The following is a 19,225-nucleotide window of genomic DNA, read 5'->3' as shown; positions in this document are numbered from 1 at the left end:
TGACGTGGCAGTTTTGCCAACGTCACCCGATGCCGGTTATCGGAAGACCGGGTCACCCTCTGGCAGCCTAATACGCGAGAGGCGCCGTGGCGAGCGCTCGCCCTGGGTGCGAACGAGACCCATGGGCGAGTTCTAATATTTTTGGAGCGTCGCGCCAATTGCGCGACGCGTATCTGCAGGACCGTAGTCGGGCCCCAAGGGGGGACCCGAAGCACCTCTCCCGCCGAGAAACGGAAAACGGATCGGCGTCGGCGAAAACTCCGACCCCGAGGAAGCAAGGGATCAACGTGGCCCAGGATAGACAACCTGGAGGCGCCGTCGAGGACATGCGATGCCAAGCCAGGGATCGCAACTGTCTCGCCGTCGCCTCATCCGGAGAGAAACCTGGCCAGTTGCCGGATTGGCTCGCGTCGATCGCCTCTGAGGGAAACGGCGAATCAACGAACATCGCTGCCGGAGAATCATCGAATCGCAGGACGCCAAGGACCGTCGCGCAGGGCTAGGCCCCGTCCGAAAATCTATTAGCGATCGGTTGAATTGCGTGCGGGGGGACGAGAGCGGCAAGAGGGGGACGCTCCGCTTCCGCGTTCCCGAGTCACACCGCGAGAGATCACTTCTTCGTTGGCTTTAGCGAAAACTAGTTGCGAATTTCGAACCTTAATTATTGCATAAGAACTATGGTATTTGCGAAGCGAGCTGCCGGACACAGAGGGACGAGAACGTGAGATCATCCATCGTTGCCCTGGGTAAGCTTCTGTCAGATCTCATTTCGATAAAGTGATCCTTCTCGCGTTGGCTCGGTAGTGTGTCGTGTCCGCGATCGCGTTGTAGAAGCACCGACGGAAATTCGCAGTTGCCGATACTCGAAACGGATTCGAAGTAATCCGCGAGGGGCGAGAATCCGGTGTGTAACGGACGCGCGGGTACTATATTTCGCGGGTGTCCGTGCTAGAGGTCGGAGGGCGAGGGCCCGCGTGTAGAGTTGACCTCGCTACGCGCGGCCCAGGAGAAATTGGAAGCATCGGGCACTATTCGGTTTTCGGGGGATCCGCGCGTCATTGTCGTTATAAATCGAACCTCGAGTCGTCCCACGGTGCGACGCCGCCACGTGCTCTCGTCGTATTTCCGCGACTTGTTCCGCCGGCGAGAAGCTAACGATAACGCGTATTCCATCCGAATTCGGGCGTAAAACGCGAAAATCGTGAACGCCGACAATAAAATCACGTTGCTGCCGGATTCGTAGCGAACAGAAACGGACCAGGAAAGGTCGAAGCGCGCGTACAACGAGCTCTCGTTGCCGAACACCTGTTACGCGCCGGTTAACCTCAAAACGCTGCCGGTCGCTGCCGGCTGCGTCATTATAACATCGAAACAATAAATTGTGTTAACCAAGATAGTACGAGAGTGTTTATTGCGTGAGAAACCTTCCCGCCGCGGGGAATGCCTCGTGTTCGACCCGCGTAGAATCCTGCGACCATTCGTGAACATCTTCGCGTAATTTCGATTGTCGCAGGCTCGTATGTCGGTCTCTCTCTCTCTCTCGCGGTGATTATTAGCGGATTTCGCGTGGCACCTTCGGTGCCTGGCGCCCGAGCTTCACGTAAGATATCTTGAGAGACGACGAGCCTGCGTACAATTTTTTGTCCCGAGTGGACCACGTTTCGCGCGGCCGAACGTGGCCCGGCGGAAACGCCTGTAAATACTCGGTGTCGCTATCGTTTCGTGAGAAACGAGAAACGACGTGACAACATATACAATATCTCGCAATCTCTCCAGACTTCGGATCGCGGAGATTCGAACGCCTGAATAAGCGATTTTTGCGTATTTTACGAGCGATCCTCGTGCCGACAAAAATGTTATTACCGATTCGAGACGTCGTAAAATTATCCGAACGTTTTTACGATTTTTTTTAAAGAAAATAAACGATATTTTGAACACGAGATGGGAACGGTAATTCGAGATCACCCGACGACGTAAAGTATCGTTGATTTTATTCGCAGCGCGCGTGTCAGCGAGATAACCCATACAGTCAATTCGTCGAAATGGCAAGTTAGTGTACCGTGAAAAATCGAAGATCTTAGTTAGATGAAGATAACTCGGAGCAATCATATAACATTGACGTCGACGCCAATTCGAATCCCGGTCCCGGTACGTTACGCTAGCGTCTTCGATCGACGATCTTTCCAATCGGCAAGTTTTAGTATCCTGTTTATTACCGCATGACCAGTTATTACGACCCGCCTTTGTGTTTTATATTTGTGCTTCCCTTCCACGACCGCCTACTTGCACCGATACAGTTATTTCCGCGTAATAAATGTAATAAGCGCGTATTGGTATAGCAATCCGGATTCACGTAACGAAACGCGTAAATTTCGCTGCGACTCACAGTGGTCTCAAATCAGGATTTAGCAGGACAGGATCGGTATAAATATTCGATAATGATATTAGCAGCCATGGTTCAACCCTGAATGATGAAGGATATAAAATAAAACAAATTACTAACGAAGTAGAATATGTAAGAGAAATTACGCGGAAAATATCAAACGATGTTTATTTGCTCGTAGTCGTGCGACAACTGATATGTGGTCTTCAAGACCCGCTTTTATTTCCGAAACATCTGAAACGGTCATTGCGTCAACGTTACCTAGGGGACCATGCCGCAAGGAACGCGACGGCATCGGTAACACGCCGAAAAGAGCGAAGGCGAAACGGCTCGAGCAGTCGTCGCGGCAACGTGCACCGATCAGCAACTACTCACATACACCACCAGCGGCAACCTCTTACAAATATTAAATCAAAGAATACAGATTTAAAGTACTCGGCAGTATAGATTTGTTTTTTAATGATAATTCTATTATTAATTACATCATAGTACTTCATTATTATCATGAATGGTAGCGTCAAAACCGGTACTTTATTCCTTCTTTGGTATACATCGGAAAACGATCTAGTTAAGACCGTATTGCATAAAAAGTCGCATCGTTTAATATTCTCTGGGTTGCAATTAAATGTTAAAACGTTATATAACTACCGAGTCATAATTTAAACATAATGAGCATCATCCATATTCAGATAATAATTCCGTTCAAGCTGTTTCCGTGTACAAATTAGAGAATTAGTGCTACGTAAACCGTGTAGTAAGTGAATATGAATTGAATGAATCTGCGACTACGAGTCCGTGTCAAAAACTATAACGCCTCAGTTGTCGGACTTGAACGTGCCGACCGGATCTGTTTTCACGGATCCTTAAATTCTTACTACACGGTTCACGTGCCACGTGTATTCATATACACGTGAAATAATTACAAATTAGACTCTTCAACTGCTAAAACGATGTTGTGGACCGCTGTGCGACTGTGTCGGTGGAACTGCTTCGGCCCCGCGTTCGTTCGATCCATGAATTATTCGATCTAAATCATCGCAATGACGCAACCGAATGAAGCACGCGTATCCTAATGGTCGATCTGCCTGCTAGCAGCCGGTAGCATTTGCAATGTTTCTGGTTGAGAAAAATCCAGTTGGGAAGGTTTCAAGCTTCGTCGGGACATGATTGCACAATTGACGTAAATCAAACGTAGGAATACCGTCCGGGAAATTTTTTACCCCGTACCGAAACAAGAAAATGTAGCCTTATTAAGACAGTGACGCGGGTTACAAGTTTTTATCGATAGAAAAAAATCCGCGTTTTTATGGTGCGCATACTAGAGCGTCTCGAGAAGGCAGTGGCGTTTCCAGAGTCCGCGTTTGCATTCCGTGTCATCATGTTGGCAATTTGCGCACTATTCCCGTGAAAAAATTGACCCCTGCTTGATGTCGAACGTGATCATCTCGAACGAATACTAAGCTCCGATTACAGATGATTAAATCGTGATCTGTGAAATTTGAATAATGTCGAGTAGCACGAGTCGTTATGCGCGTGACTATTTTGTGGGTTCAAGGTCTTCTTGATTTTTTAATATGGTGTGATCTACATTTTATATTATAAATCTGGGTAAATATGTATTAATTTTTGAGTGTTCCAAATGTCTCCAGGCTACAAAATAATTTTTAAGTTGTTGCCTGGAAGCTAAAGTAGCTAGGAAAGACATCGGTTCGAGCACCTACTTTAGTTTGCAGGCAGCGTATTAAAAATGATTTCATTATGTGAAGACGTTTTGGACACGCGAAGGTCAATACATTTTTCCTCAGAATTCGATGCTATATCGATTTGCAATACAGAAAGTAGGTCACTCCATTTAAAATAATCAAACTCGTCGCAAAATCTCTGAAACGCCTCCACCTACACAAGATGTGCTCTTCGACACCATTTAAGTTCCATGTTATGTTCCATAGCATCAGCCGAGACTCTTTTCCAATCTTCACAATTTTTACCATCATCCGCAACAACGGGCAATCGGCATTTCATACGGTAGTAAACCGGTTGGTAAACCGCATTACCGTCACAACGGTAAGGGAGGTGTCGACTGGAGGGTCGGACACGATCAGGCTGACCAGGAAGGGGAAAGAGAGTTAAAGGGTTAAGAGAAGGGGCAGCACGGTAAGGAGAGTAGAAGGAGAAGGAAGAAAAAGGGAGCGCAACGACGGCACGAGTGACAATCCCGAGGTGTATCGCTAGCAAAAGACTCGTGCAAGGTGGCATAAGAGGAGGATCAGTAAATTTGCGCGAGGAGAAAGTTTCCAAGGTATCTGGTGTGCGATAATTCATTTGTTCGTTCGATCGGTCTGTTTGTCGGTTGTTCGCGTCGCTCGTTTGTTTCCGTCCGTTTAATCGACGACTCGACGATTTAGCTTTTCCCTTCGTCACATGGATGATCCGTTGAACGGTATTCGCTCGATTGGCAGTTTTATCGACTACTAGGAGTGTCGCGGCGCCGGGCACCCGTTGCACAGTACATCGGATAAGGTCAGTGAAATTGTAAACATTTTTCATTTGTCGGATCGTCGCTCGAAAGCCAATCTGCGCGAGGTTCGTGAGAGGAGCTGTCGAGGATTTCTTATCGGAAAGATTTGCGAAACAGGCAAAGGGCACGGTGCGGTTTGATTTCAAGTTTCGAGGGTGTCCGGCTTAAACCTTGCAATCCTCGTGTACGTTTATGTATCTAGTGGTGTGTGACCAATGACCTACTTAACTGCGGCTTTAAGTCTTAAAATAAGGCTAGATTAATTTTGACCAGCTAAATGGCCCGTTTCGACCACTGTGCGACGGGGTACGCGTTTCTATCCGGTTAACTATCGCGAGAGTACGGGGCAGTGCGGCGCGGCGGAACGACTGGCAGGTTTGAAATCGGTACGTGCTTCGACGCGTGTAAACGTTCCGTCCTGATCTTTTTTCTAGTTGTTAGCAGCGAGCGTTAATTGTTCGCGGGCAAACATCAGCCGACCGTCAGTGACCGAGGAACAAAGCGATGGTGAAGGTCTTTCAGGAGTCCTGCGGCCAGGACGTGGCCGTGCCCGAGAACGGGTGCAACCTGAACGAGAACACGACGGAATGCACCACCAGGCAGGAGCGTGACATTCATTTGACCTCGGAGGAGACTAACCTCACACCGATCCAGAAGTTCTACTATGGACAGAGCATCTTCGTTACTGGAGGCACCGGGTTTTTGGGGAAATTACTGATCGAGAAGCTACTTAGGGAATGTCCCGGGATCTCGTTCATCTACATTTTGGTGCGCCCCAAGAAGGGGAAGGATGTGCACCAGCGCGTCGAGGAGCTCTTCGATGATCCGGTAAGAACGATCCTACTACCCTCTGTGACCGATTTACCCTGTCGTTTGAATGTACCCGCGATTTCTCGCAGTTTCGAGCCTGGTCTATTTCGAGTCGTAACAACGTCCACTCCGACTCGCGATAATACTACGAACCGAAGAAACTGCACCAACTTTCTCTCGACGTATCGAGCGTCCACCGATGTCGGCGGGAAAGGCCGCAACGGCCTCAGCCAAAAAAAGGGCACGATCGAGTTTTGGCCGATCGGTGCGAGGTTTGTCGCACGGCCAGGCGGGGACTGTGTCCCCTGCCGGCTATGATTGGTTGAACGATGGAGGTTTGCCGATCGGCCAGATGGGGGACTGTGTCCCCTATCGGCATTGTTGTTTGAGCATTCGAAGTGATCGGACTCGTGGTATTAGTGTCATAGACAGGGTATAGCGTGGTATAGACAGTGTACGAAGATAAAATAAATTTGAATTGTGTAATGAGTGATAGTGAGTTGCTTTACTCATCTGACCATTTCCTCGCGAGAACAAATTGGTGCCGAAACCCGGGAACTTTGCGGGATTGTGAGAGTGAAAAGATCTCGTCAATTAGGGTGGGTACCTAATCCACGGGCTGCGAGCTCAGCCACTGACAAGCAATGTAGCGGTAGCCCGGCAAGCGTTACTGCTCGACGGCTCAGATGTGGATCACGTACCAGTACAAGTTGATTATGAGAGAGATGTGCAAGAGTTGGTAAAAACTTATTTCAAGCTAGATCTGCAAGGAATGACTGCGCGTGTTGGCAGTTCGTTGCAAGAGACAAGGGCTACTGAGATTCTGAGACAAACGACTCGCTACATTGGAGATGCGTGGAAAACTGGTCTGCTTTGGCAGACGGATAAAAGACATCTAGCAAATAGTAGAGACTACTGCTCTGAACTCTGCTCTGATTAAAACAGTTAGAAGCTAGATTAGATCGCGGTCCGGCCTACGCTTCACTTTATTATCAGGAAATGGAGCGGCTTATTAAAAGTGGATATGTAAAGAAGGTTGTAACGGTTCTGCTTCCGACGGAGAAGTCGTCGCGGCGTCGTATGCCTTGCCGGGGAGAGTAACCCGGATTGAATTACATGTGTTCTACGATGCGAGCGTTAAAGCATATGCATAAAGCATATGTATTGGCGTTTCCAGTATAGTTGCGGTTCGATCCAGACTAGCATTGTGGCTGCAAAGAGCCGCGTGGCCCCCTTGAAGCCTCTTTCGGTCCCTCGATTGGAGCTCCAAGCGGCCGTCCTAGCCAGCAGGCTCGCTAAAACCATCAGCGAAGAGCACGATTTTGTAATCTCGAGACGCGTGTTTTGGTCCGACTCGCGTACAGTTTTTCTGTGGATTCGCACCAATCCGAGATCGCTTCAGACCTTCGTAGCACACAGAGTGACCGAGATCGGCGATTTGACAACTGCGACGGATTGGAAATGGTTTCCCTCTGATGTTAACCCGGCGGATGATGCTACGTAACGAGCGAAAGGCGTCCTCAACGAAAATCATCGCAGGTTTTATGGGCCCGAATTTCTACGATTGCCCGAATCCGAATGGCCGGTACAAGTATCCCTAGAGACCAACGAATCCTCAAGCTCGGCAAACGCGGAAAAAAGGAAAGCTTTCATTAATGCAACTTTCGTACAGGATACCTCGTCTCTTCCGGACCCATCGCGATTCTCCTCTTGGAAGCGCTTACTATACAATGTATAGCACGGCTCGTCTCTTTGTGGCAGCGGAAAAATGGAAACGGGTACGCTAAGAACGAGAAACACCATCCATAACTCTAACCGTGGAGCATCTAGCCAAGGCAGAGAAGGCAAGGATTATAGATATCCAACGACAATGTTTTCCCGACGAGATAGCAGCCCTAAAACTTGGTCGCGCCATTAGATCTATGTAACAGCCATATTGTGAAATTATTACCCGTAATGGACACAACCACGGATTATTACGGGTACAAGGCCGTGTTGGAGTACTGGCGACTACAAGTTTTCAAGGTCAACCCGTTATCCTGGACGGTAAACACTCGGTAACGAGGTTGATGTTACATAATTATCACGTAGACGTAAAGTATGGCAGCGAGAATACTGTTTTAAACGAGGTTCGACAACGATTCTAGGTGACGAACTTGCGAGGTGCTCTTCGTTCGGTGGTGTCGAAATGCCAGATATGCAGGGTGACTCGAAGTCAACCAAGGGCTCCCCTAATGGCTGGCTTGCCTGACTCAAGACTGGCTTATCTCGAGCGTCCTTTTAGCCATTGTGGATTGGATTATTTTGGGCCTATGCTAGTCACCATAGGCCGACGTAAGGAGAAGCGCTGGGGCGCTCTGTTTACTTGCCTCACCACACGAGCGATCCACATTGAGCTGGCGCATAGCTTAGACACAAGCTCGGCTATAATGGCATTGCGCCGGTTAGCAGCGCGAAGGGGTCAGCCGCGGATCATATACTCCGATAATGGCACCAATTTTCGAGAAGCTTGTAACGAATTACGAGAAGCGAAACGGGGGTTGGATTTCAAGGCGCAAAAAGAGTATGTGCATCATTATGGAACCGAGTGGCGCTTTATCCCGCCAGCGGCTCCCCATATAGGTGGAACATGGGAACGCCTAGTTCGATCCGTAAAGACGGCGTTGAAGGTAGTCTTGAGAGAGCAAGCCCCTAAAGAAGAAACGTTAACCCTTTTTGCAGAGGTTGAGCACACTGTTAACTCTCGTCCACTTACTCACGTCTCGCTCGATCCTCGCGATCAGGAAGCATTAACCCCAAACCATTTTTTAATAGGCTGTTCTTCCGGTCGCATCGCTTTCGAAAAACACCATGGCCAAAGTACGTGCCCAAGGAAACAGTGGCAAATTGCCCAGACTTTGGCAGACGGCTTTTGGAAGCGATGGCTACGCGAGTACTTGCCTATCCTGCTACCACGAAAGAAGTGGCTTCGGGAAACAGACGGTATGAAAATCAGTGATGTTGTTTTAATAGTGGATTATCAAATCCCGAGAAACCTATGGGTAAAAGGAGTAATAACGGAATTACTGCCGGGCTCCGATAACCAAGTGCGTGTGGTCAGAGTTCAGACGACAGGAGGAAGTATGCCAAGACCGGCAATAGAATCGAGAAAGATGACTAGTAAAAGTGAAGTACAACGTGCTACCACCTTGTACGGAGGGGAGGATGTTCCCGCCGCGATCGGGCCACGGCGGTAGTTATAAAATTTGCGTACTGGTATGTTTAATGTATTATCGTCGCTCTATTGCGTTTTGTATTCTATTGCGTTATTGTTCTACTGCGTTCTTTGTCTATGGCGTTCTGTGGCGTGTGTCATATCGTGTTGATATACACATGTTGGGTTCTCTCCGCGTAGCGGATAAGGACTGTATATGGGCTTATATAATATATAACAATAGCCGAAACTTTATGGTCGCGACCGAGGTTTGCCGGTGGGCGGGAAAGGCCGCGACGCGACCTAAGCCAAAAAAAGGGCACGATCGAGTTTTTGCCGATCGGTGCGAGGTTTGCCGCACGGCCAGGTGGGGGACTGTATCCCCTACCGGCTATGATTGGTTGAACGATCGAGGTTTGCCGATCGGCCAGATGGGGGACTGTGTCCCCTATCGACATTATTGTTTGAGCGTTCGAAGTGATCGAACGTGTACGAAGAGAAGTGTATAGACAGTGTACGAAAATAAAATAAGTATTGAATTGTGTAATGAGTGATAGTGAGTTGCTTTAGTCACCTAACCATTTCCTCGCGAGAACATTAGCGATATAAATCTTTGGCGGTAGGGAGGAGAGCAGCTAAATTTAAGCTAACGCCTATGCATGTTTCTCAAAATAAATAATTATTCCGATGTCATTAATTAATATTGGCTGGATATAAATTTATTTTGGATTCGGATTTAGCTGTGCATCTTGGAAAGGAGAAGTATAATAAATAGCGTGAATTTTCGGAATCGATAACATATAGTCTGACGTAGTCTCAAATTCTTCAGATACGCGAATACCGGTTTTGGCTTCGTATACGTCGTTATTTAAAATTTTTTTCCCAGTTACCTAGTCATCCTTAATTTTTTGTATTCGCACGCATTTGAATATCAATGGCAGGGCCCTGCAGTGTTCAGCTACGGACTTTTGGAAATTATATGTGTCATTTAGCTGTCATGGTCACTCGACTATGAATTGCAAATTATGTCTAATCGGTACTTCAGATTCAGCTGTTTTCCATAACAGGAAGATAAAGGATCGTTTAAGGTAAAGGCCTGATCGCGTGTGTATAATCTTGCTCGTCTGTTTCTCCAGGTGTTTTGCAAACTGAAGGAAATGCAGCCAAAGTTTAGACATCATACCGTCGCGGTAGCCGGAGACTGCAGTCTGCCAGGGTTGGGCATCTCTCCAACGGACAGAGCCATGATAACACGAGAGGTTTCGATCGTTATGCACGTTGCTGCGACCGTCAGGTTCGATGAAAAGATGAACCTGGCTGTATCTATCAACGTGCGGGGTCCCAAGGCTGTGATTGATCTTTGCAAAGTGATGCCGGGCTTGAAGGCAAGTGAACGATACTTGACGCGATGTGAAAATGCTTTCTCGGCAGCGGTACGTGCCGGTAATTACGAAAGTGTTCTCACCGTCGGTTGAAAAGCGTCTGAAAAATCATCGAATGAGACCGCAACGAAAAACGCGGCTGAGATTTCGCCTTGTAATCGTGCATAGAGATGCTAAGAAAACAATTTGATGATTTCAGTCGTTCGTGCACGTGTCCACGGCTTATGCTAATTGTCCGATGCCAGTGATCGAGGAAAAAGTATACGACCCGCCGATGGACGCGGACAAATTGATGACGCTGATCGAGTGCGTGGACGAGAAGCTCCTCGAGGAGATAACTCCACGGTAAAAACGTTTTCTGAACTTTCGCGGCGGAAAGTCGCGCGTAAACGCTTTTTTCCACGCGCTCGCATAAACTATTTCTTCGAACGTTACAGATTGTTGGGTATCTGGCCGAACACGTACACTTTCACGAAAGCGGTGGCGGAGAGCGTCGTGAAGAAAGAGGCGGGCGATCTACCAGTCGGAATATTTCGTCCCGCTATCGGTTGGTATTTTCACGACGATTTCATTTCTGCGAATAATTTTCCCGCCTCCCTATTTCCTTCCTTTTTCATTTCTTCTGTCTACCGTTTGTCGCCGCGTCTCGGCCTCTACGAGAAAATCAGTGGGCCGAATGTTGACAATTGCATTTTTAGTGATCTCGACGTATCGAGAGCCGGTGCGAGGATGGATCGACAATTTGTACGGGCCGACTGGTGTCGCGGCTGGAGCAGGAACCGGGATCCTTCGATCGACCCACTGCGACGGATCGACGCTGGCCAACGTGGTGCCCGGAGATTTAACTGTGAACGCTCTGATCGCCTGCGCCTGGGACGTAGCGAACCGCTACAAGTACGTCACTCGATTGTGTTCTTATCGTCGACGCGAATTCCATCTTTGTCCGATTATTACTTTGACCGACCTTTGCGCTTAATTGCAGGTCTACGACTACCAAAGAGGAAAAGAAGAACGACATCCCGGTCTACAATTACGTTTCGAAGGACAACCCCATCACCTACAACGAGCTGAAGACCATATCCGAGAAATACGTGCTAGAGTTCCCGACCGAGAAGGCGATATGGTACTACAGTTTCCGCAACTCTAAGTACAAGATACTGCACTACTTCTACGTCTACTTCATGCATCTACTTCCGGCTCTGCTGATCGATACCGTCACGCTTTGCGTGGGCAAACAACCTGGGTGGGTTCTTCGGCTCTTTCTTCCGCGATTTGATAAATTTTGTTCAACATTTCTCGACGGTCTCGTAATGTTGCGTGTCTGTTTTCCCGGTGAAAGGATGCTCAAGCTCTACAAGAAGATACACAAGTTCATGGACGTGCTGAGTTACTTCGCGACGAGACATTGGACGTTCACGAACGACACATTCAAATCGATCCTCGGTAAAATGAGTCCGGAGGACCGCGACATTTTTGTCTGCGACATCACCAAAATCGATTGGGACCAGTACTTCCGAACGTACATCCGGGGAATTCGGGTCTACGTGATCAAAGATCCGTTGGAAACTCTTCCGACAGCGCGAGTCAAATGGCACAGGTAATTCTATACACGGATCCACCTCGTGTGATTTTCATTGGTGGAAAGACGCAGATTGACCGACTTTCTTTTCCAGATTGTATTGGATTCATTTGGCGCTGAAACTTATCTTCGCTTACGCTATACTGAGAATATCCTGGCTGGCGTTGTTCCATCTGTTTCGGTTAGGCTAAATACTTAAAATTAAGGATGCGAACGCGAATATTCAGCGTCGTGTGGATTCGCTTTATCGAAGCGAGACAAAGTTTCTCGGCGAGCGAAGCTAATGGTATCCGGAGGCCTGCCTATTGACGTCCTGAATAGTTCCAAAGCGGGAAAGGAGAAGAAAAGAAAGAACAGAAACGGCGAAGCGATTGACCAGAATGTTCACTGTTATCTGCACGCGTCACGTTTACTTTCGGTTAAACAGCGTCGCCGGAACAACGTAAAATCAACAGGACGAGCCTGTTTCTGGTTCGCCGATTCTTTTCCTTGCTCTACTTCATGCTTCCACGAGTATTCTCATGGGACAATTTTTTTACCGCGCGAACTGCGCCCGACTTCCGTCGTGCTTGTACGCGTACATTTGTTATACTATACGCTTGCAGTTTTAATAAAGGTCTACTCTTTTTGTACAGAAAATTGTTGTCCGATCGCTTGTATTGAAATCTTTTCAAGTAAAGCAATTCATGCGTTCTCGAGATTGATGGGCATATTCCAAAATATTCGAAAATGGTGCCATAAAACATAATGGTAACATGCTTGGACAAATAGTTCCAGCGATCTCTGTTAGATGGCGCTACTCATCTTTGTCTGTAGAGTGTAGAGGATGTAAGATAGTACTCTAAAATAAAATGACGTGTTACTTCTTTAAAATATTTATTTGAATAAATTCTAATTTGTTATATAAATAGATTTATTGGTAGGAAACCAAAAACAAAATAAATGTTAACAAATTAATCGATACAATTAACATTAACAGTAATCTACATTATCTTCATATCTACATCAGAAATCTTCATTATCTATGTCCGCCACATGTCAAAGAAAAGTCCAATGCCGCATTTTTCAATAAAGAAGAAAAATATCCAAACAGCGCCATTTCTCGTAGTGATAAAACGCTCAAGCTTGTGGTCAATTAGGTCTCAGTTTTCCTTCGCTAGATGGAGCCGTATACAAATTGCTGTGCGCCATACTTCGTCGCGACACAAACGAGATTTATACAGGGTGTTCGATTACAGGTGGGATACTATTTAAAGGGGTGGTTCTCCAGGATAATATAAGTCGAAAATGAAGAATAAAACATTGCGATTCCGGCTTCGTTACTTAGTTATTAACAATTAAAAATCTGCCTAAAGTATGGCAACCCGACCAACAATTGCATTACGGTGGTGGGGACCCGGAAACCCATAGTAGTACCGGAGAGAGAGCATTCGATAATTCAATCTGAGGATCGAGGCGAGAACGCACAGCACGACCAGGTACAGGATGTAGAAAAGTAATGGTCATCAGTCCTAGGGATGAATCTACACCTCTGAATCGGTGAACATTTGTAAAAGAAATTTTCCGCAAAATTTGTCATGCGAAAGAAAATTATTGTTAAAGCTTATATTCACATCAACACCTTTTACACATGGGGAAGAGAAAAAGTTTGAAAGGAACCATATATGTCTTTGTTCCGGCTGAGCCGGTGCGCTCGACCTCGTCGTCGTGTTTTTAAATGTATATGTATACGTGTTCGAATTCAAACATCCTAGCGACTACCGTTGGCGTTAACGAAGAATGTCTAGTGAAGGTGACAAATAATGCGAGCGACAAATAACCACGTAGCGAACACATATCCCAAGCGAGAAGTAGAGCGTCGCGCCGAGCGATCGAAAAGTAGACGGATAAGTGTCTAAACCTGCGTGTGAAAGCCCGTGCTCCAATTAATTAAATAAATCTAGTCGAACAAATTGGGTGTTCATTTAATACGGTGTTCTTCCGTTTCTCAATACAACCCGGTGTACTTCCATCCTCATTTGAACCGTCAATAAATAAATATTTAGAGTGTTCCGATAAAATCGAAGGTGCCGCGAACAGTCTTAAACAAATACTTAGTAAGATACAATAGCTGTTGAAGTGTTTGCAATATTTTCTTTAGTGGATTTATATGTATACACCATGGCATGTCGAACACGCGGCCCGTCGACAAGTACTCTGCGACCCGACCAATAACTTTGAAACTGTTGATGGCAATTCACAATTGGAATTACTCGAAATGCAGTCTGATTTCGTATTGAAACTAAAATCTGTGGATGTTGGGATTCCAGATTATTACAATTATTTATCTGTCGATCGATTTCCCAATGTGTTACGTGTAAATTAGGTGTATTTCGGCTATGTTCGGTAGCAGTAGTAGCACATATACAGTTAGGAGCATAACTTGACTTTATTCTTTACTTTATGTGCACATAAAGAGATGCCGTTGAAGAGCTGCGGTTCTATTTGCCCAATTCAAACTGGTCCTTACATGCTAATACATATCTCTTACTTTCTACCCTTACATACTATCATTATAAACAATGTACAATATGTACAAAAAAGTAATAATAGTAATAAATACGACCTAAATGTTACACTTTTCTGAATCTTGGTAACAGACCTCCAGTAAACTGGAGGTGGCAGCAGCAACTAGATGGAAACTTGAACGTATCCAAGATTAATGTGTCATCTGGTTGCACTGCCACAAGTTGCCGATACGAAAACTTTTGCCTGCAGCTCGTTTTGTAGCCCGCACCAGGTCCGTTCACCGTACTGCATTCAGCGTTTTCGTTGCTGCAAAACGGTTCGCGAATGATTAGAAATGTACTCAAGAAGTATACTCAAGGTGTACTACTCGTAATTGGTTTAGATACCTACCTACACGTCTCGATTCGAATCCCCTGTTTGAAATTTGCCTGGTTGGCAATGTATTTCCATTCGTTGTCCATGTTTATTGCCGCCTGTACGTATACAACTTGCTCCTGAAACGATAATTCTTTATTAAACCGGTTACTTTTTCACCAACAAGTTTACTATTTTCACAAGATCCCAACTACACGCGTATACTTACGGTAGATCTGCAGAGAGGCACGTCGTTGTCTTCCGCCGTGAATCTCTGGACTATTACAGACACCTATTCGGATAAAGTTAGAGAATGTTAAAAATGTCAATTTACAATGAATAAAGAATATGTACATATACATCTGTGGTTGTTAGGAAGAACGCCGCATGTCACATACTTTCACGTTCGAGATATTGCCGTTTAATGTTTTGATGTTGTTTCTTCTGGTAAATACCTAAATCCTATACTATAAAGTCCGATAAATGCATAAACTGAAATTTTTTGAAATTGTGACATACAGTGTTTTTTCTGACAACCACAAACATATTACGTATATCGTACGGGGCACAAAATGTGTAGGATATGCAGTAAATCCTCTATAAACGCAAAAAGGCCGTACATGATAAACGCATAAAAAAATATCCCCTCCACTGTAGTAATCTGATCTCGGGTCGGGTATATCAGTGTGACGCGGAGAATCGCAGTCGTCGGCACAGTTCAAAGGCCCGTACCTCCTCACAATGCAATACCAATATAAAATCTTTGTTATTACTACTTGTTTTTTAATGAAACTTTCACCAATATATTTGTGGCATTTTGCGGATTAAAATAAGACCAAACACAATATAATTTCAACTGTATTTAGTGGTTTAATTGACGATGAACGTTTCGGGCGCAAGGAAGGACAGCGTATGGGAAAGAAAGAGACGCGGAGAGTCGCAGTCGCTTCGGCCGCGCGCGGTCTCTTGTTACACGCGTGCTGTCCTTCTCTACGTTCGGCTGTGAAGCTCAAAAAATTAGTGTCCGTCTACGAAAAATGTAAACGAACCTCCCTGAGGCTTTTGCGTTTATAGAGGATTTACTGTATATGTATTGTTTTATAAAGATTACAAAGCAGAATTTACTTAGATTTTTCACAACTTTTATGATAATACGTGCTCGAACAAAGAAATTTATTGAATAATTTTTAATGGAAGCACATCTTTATAATTTCAATAATTAAAAAATATAAAGAATGTGAAAGCAGTCATTTGACCGGTCGTGGTACGCGGTTAGTGTGTTAATAATTTATCTACCAACCTCGTCAACAACTGCCAGATATTTCAGGCTTTCGTTCCGTTTTAAAGCTTCGTTTACTGTGTGTTCAGGGTAGTGTGTTACTTCCTCGCAGTATGTAGACCTCGTAGACCTCCCCTTGCAGACAGGCGAGACAGGTACCCGTTGTTGCATCATTGCAATTATATCATCGACCTCGTCGGGAAATATCATCGCGTTCGACTGCGTGTCCCGGAAATCTGTGGAAACAAATTTTCACGATAAAAGATTGAATCAATTACCTCAAATAAATACAGGGAGAACAGGTACCATTTGTATGGACCCTAAAACACGTCTCATCTACGTTTGAATTATCTTTTTTATTTAAATTTTATTTATATTACATCCTATAAGTGGATCACCGTTTACATACGTTCTCGGACACTTATTAAAATTTCGCTAAATTATAAAATAAAAGTGGTACTCACTAATTGTTTCTAATGTAGAGAACACATGCAAATCAAATCTGACCAAAATATATCCCATATTTTCGAAATTTTAATTATTCTTCTTATATTTTCTAATTTTGAAAATTTAAGTGGTGAAATTGTTTTCCAATTTGGCTTCTAGAGCTGTCCATATAATCGTCCCACAATTTCTCAATCTCTTTTTTGCAACATGTATTCAAACAGTATATGTATATTTAATTTTGCATTGAAATATTATCGTATAATAGCTACATCTAATCAAAGTAAAACAATCAAATCAAGCTGGAAGCTTGTATGTGTTCTTTAATTGCCATTTTGTTGTAGATAAGAAAGTGTCCGATGATTTATAGACGGGAGTGTATAATTCTTCATTTACCAACCTTTAAAACTTCCAGTCGAGGTTCTCGACAAGCGATGCGGTAACGCGTCCGTCTTATGGTTGATCTGTAAAATGTAAATGCTGGTCAAGGTACGTCACTTTGAAAAAAAATGCGTTAACACGGTAGACTCGTTTCCAGGATTTTAAGGGTGAGGGTTTCGCCTTCTCATTTCTCAATCATAAAAACACGGGGGAGTTTTTCAGTAGTCAAAAAAGCTAGATAAAAGATCGATCTAGAGCGCTATCTCCCTCAAAAGTCCTATTTTCTTGTTTACGTGGCGTAGTTTGCATTATTCGGCAGCATGTAGCTATGAAAATAGCTACACATGTGCAGTTGTATGCTTCCGAATAATGCAAATTACGCCTTGTAAACGAAAAAATAGGACTTTTAAGGGAGATAGTGCCCCAAATCAATCTTTTATCTAGCGTTTCTTACTACTGAAAAACTGTTTGTATTAGCGGGAAATGAGAGGGCGAATCCCGCACCCTTGCAATCTTGGAAAAAGGAATCTACCCCCTTAAAAGTAACTGGTACATGTTCTCTTATAAAAATGACCACATTGATTTTATTTAGACTTTGTGCGGCTCTTATTGTAATACATGCACTACTAAATATATCTATACTTATTATTTTTCTAATTGTAAGTGCTAATAGGTTGAAAATAATATAACAGCATTTCTAAATTCTTCTAATGTTTTCACCGTTCTAAATCACACCTTCTGAATTTTCTCATAAATGCATAAAACCCGCTGTCTATTGATAAGTTGCATCTCCGATTATTGGCTTTCGACCAAGCATATGAAACCACAAGAAATAGGCAAATAACAGAGGACAAATTAGTATATAAAATAATTTCCACGAGGATTGTACAATATCATTTTTTGGCGTTGAGTTCCGTTTATCATTGGCTGCAGCAACAACAACACGATTGCCGAAGGGGTACAACTCTCCTACCTCAGGCCAATCAACTCGTTCGCACACGTCACGAATCGCGCAGTATTTTCGATTAGAGTTAATAAAAAATGTTCATTTGCTTACCGGTAACATGAAAAAGCTGACTCCCAAGAGTATCAAGATCGGGCCGCGGTAGACTCGTTCCATTTTCAAGTGTTCAAAACCGCACGGTAGCTCAAGTAGTTCACGGTAGTTCAAGCGATCGCTCAACATTGACCTGTTCCTGTACCTGTTCAGTGTGCCCAGACGGGATACGTCTTTTCGCGCATGCGCGGCGATTTCAGCCTCAGTAAAGTACGCTTCTTGAGGAAATGTGGCACCTTGAGCGCCATGCAGAATTTTAAGAAATTGATATGATCTCCATGGAGCCTACTACATGTTTGATTCTTTGAGTTTTGCACTCCTAAGTCGACCATTTGGATTACTGTGTTCCGATGAGTTACTGTGGGTTCAATCGGAACATTGTTCCTGTTGCGCGCACTACAGTACCAGTACCCCCACTTCAGCCCCTTACTCGCGTGCCGTACCCCAGGGAACCGAACAAGCCAATAGGGGGAGGATTTCTCGTGGGATGGTTACCGCGCAGGCCTGGATTGGGTGTTGGGTTTTGGTGCGCCGCACGGAGGGGTGAAGCGATGAACTTTGTGTACAAATCAAAGAACTTTCGACAGAAATGAGTAGACTGTGGATCTCCATGCAAAATAAAAAGCTGCTGCATCAATTGTAAGAGACGCAGGAGCTAAATATAAATTTATTAGAAGTTTCCATCAAGAAGACAAGTTTTAAGAGTTCTGTTTTACAATTTGTGGAAAGTGAAATTGGACCATCGATCTAGTGCACATCTTGTTGTGAAGGAAGTGGAAGTTCTGTGGGAAAAAGCAAGAATTCCAGTCCGCCAAAGCCGTCACAGCATCGAGAAATTGGAGTCCTTATACCAGGAGTAGAAGGCCTTACGAAAGGAATGGAAACGACGATCGCAACTACAAGTTCAACGGGAATAACAGTTTCTTGATCAATTATCTTCGATATCGCACATGCTGATGCTTTGGAGATGATCACGATCGATGAAGATGACCAATTTCTTTTGAACCAAAGAAGTCAGTGTCAATAGCGCCAGTTGACGCAGTCAAAACCTGTAGGATATGTACTTTAAAGTATGTTGCACAATTATTAACAAGTTTTACCTTGACGCTCTTTGACACAAAAAAGTCACAGCTTTATTATTGAAAATATTTGTTACATTATTAAATTTGTTTATATGTATATTTAATGAATTACTAAAAACTTAGTTTTGCAGAACACCTATAATTACGTTTTACCAACTGTATTTTTGTATTTAAACTTAAACATAGTGAAACGGAAAATTGCCTCCGCGTTTAACGTTTTTCTTACCTTTACGCGGTAATTTTACAAGCTCATAA

The 19,225-nt window shown here is 44.6% G+C and overlaps 2 protein-coding genes across 6 annotated transcripts; one reads left to right on the top strand and one right to left on the bottom strand.

The window, feature by feature from the left end:
- Positions 1–10: 10 nt before the first annotated feature.
- LOC143209100 (fatty acyl-CoA reductase wat-like) lies at positions 11–13,808 on the top strand. 5 transcript variants are annotated; one of them, XM_076424352.1, is made up of 11 exons: positions 11–746; positions 4,333–4,682; positions 4,789–4,903; positions 5,336–5,729; positions 10,041–10,289; positions 10,486–10,631; positions 10,724–10,833; positions 10,985–11,180; positions 11,269–11,529; positions 11,626–11,883; positions 11,960–13,808. In XM_076424352.1, the coding sequence occupies exons 4-11, from the start codon at positions 5,406–5,408 to the stop codon at positions 12,054–12,056; spliced, it is 1,641 nt and encodes a 546-aa protein (XP_076280467.1). In that variant the 5' UTR covers positions 11–746; positions 4,333–4,682; positions 4,789–4,903; positions 5,336–5,405; the 3' UTR covers positions 12,057–13,808. The 5 variants fall into 5 exon arrangements, with proteins under 5 accessions (XP_076280467.1, XP_076280468.1, XP_076280463.1 ...); XM_076424348.1 differs by lacking the exon at positions 4,789–4,903 and having other exon boundaries at positions 12–746; XM_076424350.1 differs by lacking the exons at positions 11–746; positions 4,789–4,903 and adding an exon at positions 2,715–2,814.
- Positions 13,809–14,283: 475 nt separating this feature from the next.
- Positions 14,284–18,963, bottom strand: LOC143208908 (uncharacterized). The gene is made up of 6 exons (XM_076423852.1): positions 17,889–18,963; positions 16,851–16,914; positions 16,028–16,242; positions 14,957–15,019; positions 14,764–14,867; positions 14,284–14,679 (listed from the first exon to the last, which is right to left on the bottom strand). Exons 1-6 carry the CDS (start codon positions 18,015–18,017, stop codon positions 14,478–14,480), a joined length of 777 nt encoding a protein of 258 aa, XP_076279967.1. The 5' UTR covers positions 18,018–18,963; the 3' UTR covers positions 14,284–14,477.
- Positions 18,964–19,225: the final 262 nt, after the last annotated feature.

Source organism: Lasioglossum baleicum, chromosome 5, assembly GCF_051020765.1.
Source record: "Lasioglossum baleicum chromosome 5, iyLasBale1, whole genome shotgun sequence".
NCBI lineage: Eukaryota > Metazoa > Arthropoda > Insecta > Hymenoptera > Halictidae > Lasioglossum > Lasioglossum baleicum.
This window is presented reverse-complemented; position numbering and strand designations above follow the sequence as displayed.

What these genes read in the sequence shown, in the direction of transcription:
- LOC143209100 (XM_076424353.1), top strand. Translation starts at nt 5,406, where the DNA reads ATGGTGAAGGTCTTTCAGGAGTCCTGCGGCCAGGACGTGGCCGTGCCC. An exon ending in AATATTTCGTCCCGCTATCG is followed by an intron (nt 10,834 to 10,984) that starts GTTGGTATTTTC and finishes TTGCATTTTTAG; the next exon opens with TGATCTCGACGTATCGAGAG. An exon ending in GCGCGAGTCAAATGGCACAG is followed by an intron (nt 11,884 to 11,959) that starts GTAATTCTATAC and finishes TTTCTTTTCCAG; the next exon opens with ATTGTATTGGATTCATTTGG.
- LOC143208908 (XM_076423852.1), bottom strand. Translation starts at nt 18,017, where the DNA reads ATGTTGAGCGATCGCTTGAACTACCGTGAACTACTTGAGCTACCGTGC. An exon ending in ATCTGGCAGTTGTTGACGAG is followed by an intron (nt 15,020 to 16,027) that starts GTTGGTAGATAA and finishes TTATCCGAATAG; the next exon opens with GTGTCTGTAATAGTCCAGAG. An exon ending in ATTCGAATCGAGACGTGTAG is followed by an intron (nt 14,680 to 14,763) that starts GTAGGTATCTAA and finishes ACCGTTTTGCAG; the next exon opens with CAACGAAAACGCTGAATGCA.